Source organism: Myotis davidii, unplaced genomic scaffold (genome assembly GCF_000327345.1).
Source record: "Myotis davidii unplaced genomic scaffold, ASM32734v1 scaffold151, whole genome shotgun sequence".
Classification (NCBI taxonomy): domain Eukaryota; kingdom Metazoa; phylum Chordata; class Mammalia; order Chiroptera; family Vespertilionidae; genus Myotis; species Myotis davidii.
The window spans coordinates 2,913,568-2,917,845 of record NW_006285248.1 but is presented as its reverse complement, the minus strand read 5'-3'; the positions used below and the strand labels follow the sequence as shown (position 1 = coordinate 2,917,845).

At 36.0% G+C, this 4,278-nt stretch overlaps 1 protein-coding gene across 5 annotated transcripts in view; it reads right to left on the bottom strand.

Annotated features, from left to right (window-relative positions):
• The window catches only part of ANAPC10 (anaphase promoting complex subunit 10), a 52,466-nt gene that overhangs the window by 44,584 nt on the left and 3,604 nt on the right, over positions 1-4,278 (bottom strand). For all 5 annotated transcript variants that reach the window (XM_015558899.1, XM_015558897.1, XM_015558898.1 and 2 more), the window contains one exon: positions 4,143-4,233. In XM_015558899.1, coding sequence (XP_015414385.1) covers positions 4,143-4,233 — 91 coding nt within the window. The remainder of the gene's footprint in view (positions 1-4,142; positions 4,234-4,278) is intronic.

The following is a 4,278-nucleotide window of genomic DNA, read 5'->3' as shown; positions in this document are numbered from 1 at the left end:
CTAATATGCTAAGTGCCCAACCTTCTGACTGGTCGCTATGACATGCACTGGCCACCAGGAGGCAGACACTCAATGCAGGAGCTGCCGTGATGCGCACTGGCCATTTACAGAGAAACAGCACTGAGGACCTGGCGCCGACAAAGCAACACTCAAGTGGAATACAGGCCCTGCCACCACCCGGAGTGACAGCCCATCCAATGGCAGCTGACACTGCCGAGACCCCATGGTGCAAAACACAGCCCACAGCCCAGCCCAGCCTGGAAAAGGTGGCTGTAGGCACCGGGTAATGACATTACATAGCAATGCCTAGCTTCGTCTCCCTAGCGACGGGCCATTTAACAATAAATGGCACCGTGGATCTGGCACCCACAAAGCAACACTCGGCTCCCTCCAAGTGGGACACTACCCTGCAAGTTTATCAATAGATAGATAGATAGATAGATAAGCGTGTGTTTCGATCTGACAGGCCCCATCACTACCCTGAAGCGACACCCCACCAAATAGCAGCCGACATTGCCGAGACCCCCGGCTCAAAATGTGGCCCACAGCCCAGCCCAGCCCAGCCCAGAAACAGTAGCTGTAGGCACCATGTAATGACGTCACGTAGCGATGCCCAGCTACCTCTACCTAGTGACTAACCTTATAGTTTCTTCAACCCAGGAACATGACTTGCTTTATACCCAGGTGCAAACATTTTAAACTTTAACCAAATGTCTGTGAAGCGTTTTCACATGCCTCATCTCATTTGATTCTCACAGAAGTCCTGGAGTAGGTAGATAGGAGACTTGGTAGAATCTTATTTTCTTTTCATTAGCTGGAAAATGGAGATTTCAATAATAATCTCTTCATGTTGATATTTACTGCTGTGTTGCTGACAATTACTTAAAAGAGAAGCGGGGGTGCTTCACTGGGCTGGAAAGAGTTTAGCTAAATCAGAAAGCAAGTCTAATTAAGCAAGTTTATCAATAGATAGATAGATAGATAAGCGTGTGTTTCGATCTGTCATTGTCGACTATGAATTTGGTTGACACTTCTATTACAGAGAAAGGGTGAATGGCGACATTAAAATATTTCTTCTAATTAATTTCCTTTCAATGTGCACAAATTCGTGCACCAGGCCACTAGTTCTAATATAATACAATTAAATTAGAATACTCATGATACAACTTTTAAGCAACACCTTTGATGTCACAAAGAAACAATTTACCCTAGACTATACTGTTATAATAGTTAAAAGTGCAGGCTCTCTGGTCAAAGTATTTATGTTCAAATAGCAATCCTTTCACTTTCTTGTTGTGTGATGTAGGGCAAGCTACTTAATTTATACATCTCTGAAACTACAAAATAAGGGTTAAAAATAGCTGTAAAGGTTAAATAAAATGAATGGGTAAGTGGGGAAGCCATTTACCAAAGTATTTGTTATGTTAAGTTTTTTAAAAAATATATTAGCTGCTGTTTTTATTCCTGGGTATACATATTTAATACTCTAAGACAGGAGTTGGCACATCATGCTATAATAGAATAACTGAGTAGTTATAACAGAGGCCAGATAATCCACAAGGCCTAAAATATTTACTATCTGGCTTTTCCATAAGAAATTGGCTAATCTGTAATGTAGGAAGATAAAAACAAACTAAAAACAGATGGCATACTAGTAAATAGTGCACGATAACAAAGTTAACGATTTTCATCTAAATCAGTAAATTCAAAGCAATTGAAAAACATATATATAAATGGCCAGTTTCCTTTTCCAAAAAAAAGCATTCCAAACTAAAAATGTCCTTAGAGGTTCTAAGTTAAAATATTTTTTTCCAAATGGAAGTCACTCCAGGTGTACTTAATGCCATGCATTTAGTTATTGTATTGGGTCACAAGCAAAGCATATTTTTCTGAAATAAATCATATTGAAAAGTATGTCTGAAAAATATCTATGAAATAGGAACTGTGTATCATAAAGAATTCATAAAGGATATGATGGAGTAAACTTTAAACACATTCTAGTTAGCAGAAAAATAATGCCTAAAACTTATCAAATGCAGACTTAAGTGCATTTCACTATAATTTCTATACTTTTTAAACTATGTCAGAAAAATAGATTTCTTTGCCCACTTATAACCTACACAAATTAAAAAATTCAAAAATGTATTACTTGGAGAACTCTAATGATTCCACCAAAAAACTACTATATCTGAGAAATAAATTCAGTAATGTAGCAGGATACAAAATAAATATCCAGAAATCAGTTGCATTTTTATACACAAATAATGAACTATAAAAAGGGAAACTAAGAAAACAATCCTATTTATAATTGCATTAAAAAAATACCCAGAAATAAATTTAACTAAGGTGTAAAAGATCTATACTCAGAAAATTATAAGACACCGAAAAAAGAAATGGAAGAAGATACAAATAAGTGGAAGTTCATACCATGTTCATGGATAGGAAGAATTAATATCATTAAAATGTCCACACTACCCAAAGCAATCTATAGCTTCAGTGAAATTCCTACCAAGGTACCAATAGCGTATTTCACAGAATTAGAACATTTATGCCAAAAATTTATATGGAACCACAGAAGACCCTGAATAGCAACAGTGATCTTGAGAAAGAAGAACAAAGTTGAAGGAGTCATGCTAGCTGATATCAAACTCTACTATAAGGCTATAGTAATCAAAACAGCACGGTACTGGTATAAAAACAGATATATAGATCAATGGAACAGAATAGAGAGCCCAGAAATAAGCCCACACCTTTATGGTCAATTAACATTTGACAAAAGAAAAGAGAACATACAATGGGGTAAAGACAGTGTATTCAATAAATGATACTGAACAGATATGTGCCAAAAAAAAACAATAGAAACTAGGTCACCTTCTTATACCATACACAAGAATAAACTCAAAATGGATTAAAGACTTAAATGTAAGATTCACAACCATAAAAATCCTAGGAGAAAAATTACGCAGTAAAATCTTGGACATTTCTCCTAGCAATATTTTTTTCTGATATATCTCCTTGAACAAGAGAAATGAAATAAACAAATGGCACTACATCAACCAAAAAGTTTTTGCACAGCAAAAGAAACCATCAACAAAATGAAAAGACTGAATGGGAGACCATATTTACCAATGATACATCCGATAAGGGATTAATATTCAAAATGTATAAAGAACTTATAAAACACACCACCAAAAAACACAATCCAATGGAAAAATGGGCCTGAATAGACACTTCTCCAAAGAGGACATTCAGATGGCGAATAGTCATAAAAAGATGCTCAACACCACTAATCATCAGATAAATGCAAATTAAAACCACGAGTTAGCACCTCAAACCTGTCAGAATGGCTATCATCAATAAATCAACAAACAACAAAGTTGGTGAAGATGTGGAAAAAAAGGAACCCTTGTGCACTGTTGGTGGGAATGCAGATTGGTACAGCCATTGTGGAAAGCAGTATGGAGTTATCTCAAAAATATAAAACTGGAATTACCTTATGACCCAGTTATTCCACTTCTGGGAATATATCTGAAGAAACTGGAACACTGATTTGAAAGAATATATGCACCCCTATGCTCAAAGCAGCATTATTTACACTAGCCAAGATCTGGAAGCAGCCAAACTGCCCATCAGTAGATGAGTGGATAAAAAAGCTGTGGTACATTTACACAGTGGAATACTATTTGGCTGTAAAAAAAAAAAAAAAAAAGGAAATCATACCTTTTGCAACAGCATAGATGGGCATGGAGAGTATTATGAAATAAGCCAGTCAGAGAAAGACAAATACCATATTATTTCAGTTATATATGGAATCTAATGATCAAAATACACTAATAAACAAAATAGAAAGAGACTCATAGATAGAGAGAACAGACTGATAGCTGACAGAGGGGAGACTGGGTGAAAAGATTAAGAGGGGGAAAAAAAAAATACAACTCACAGAATATGGTGATTACCAAAGGAAAAGGGGGGGTGAGAGAGGTAGAGGAGGATATATGGTGATGGAAGGAGACAATTTTGTGTGATGAACACAATGCAATATACAGATGCTGTATTACAGAACTGTATACTTGAAACCTATGTAATTTTATTAACCAACATCACTGCAATAAATTCAAGAAAAAAAATTTTTAATGTATTACCTGAATTGGATGTTCACTAAATGAGGCTGGGAGCCATCTGATTGCCAATAAGTTTCTAGATTGTCATCTCGTAATTGATCCACTCCAAATCCTAAAAACACCACAAGTGACAATAAATTCTCATGCTAAAGAAAGA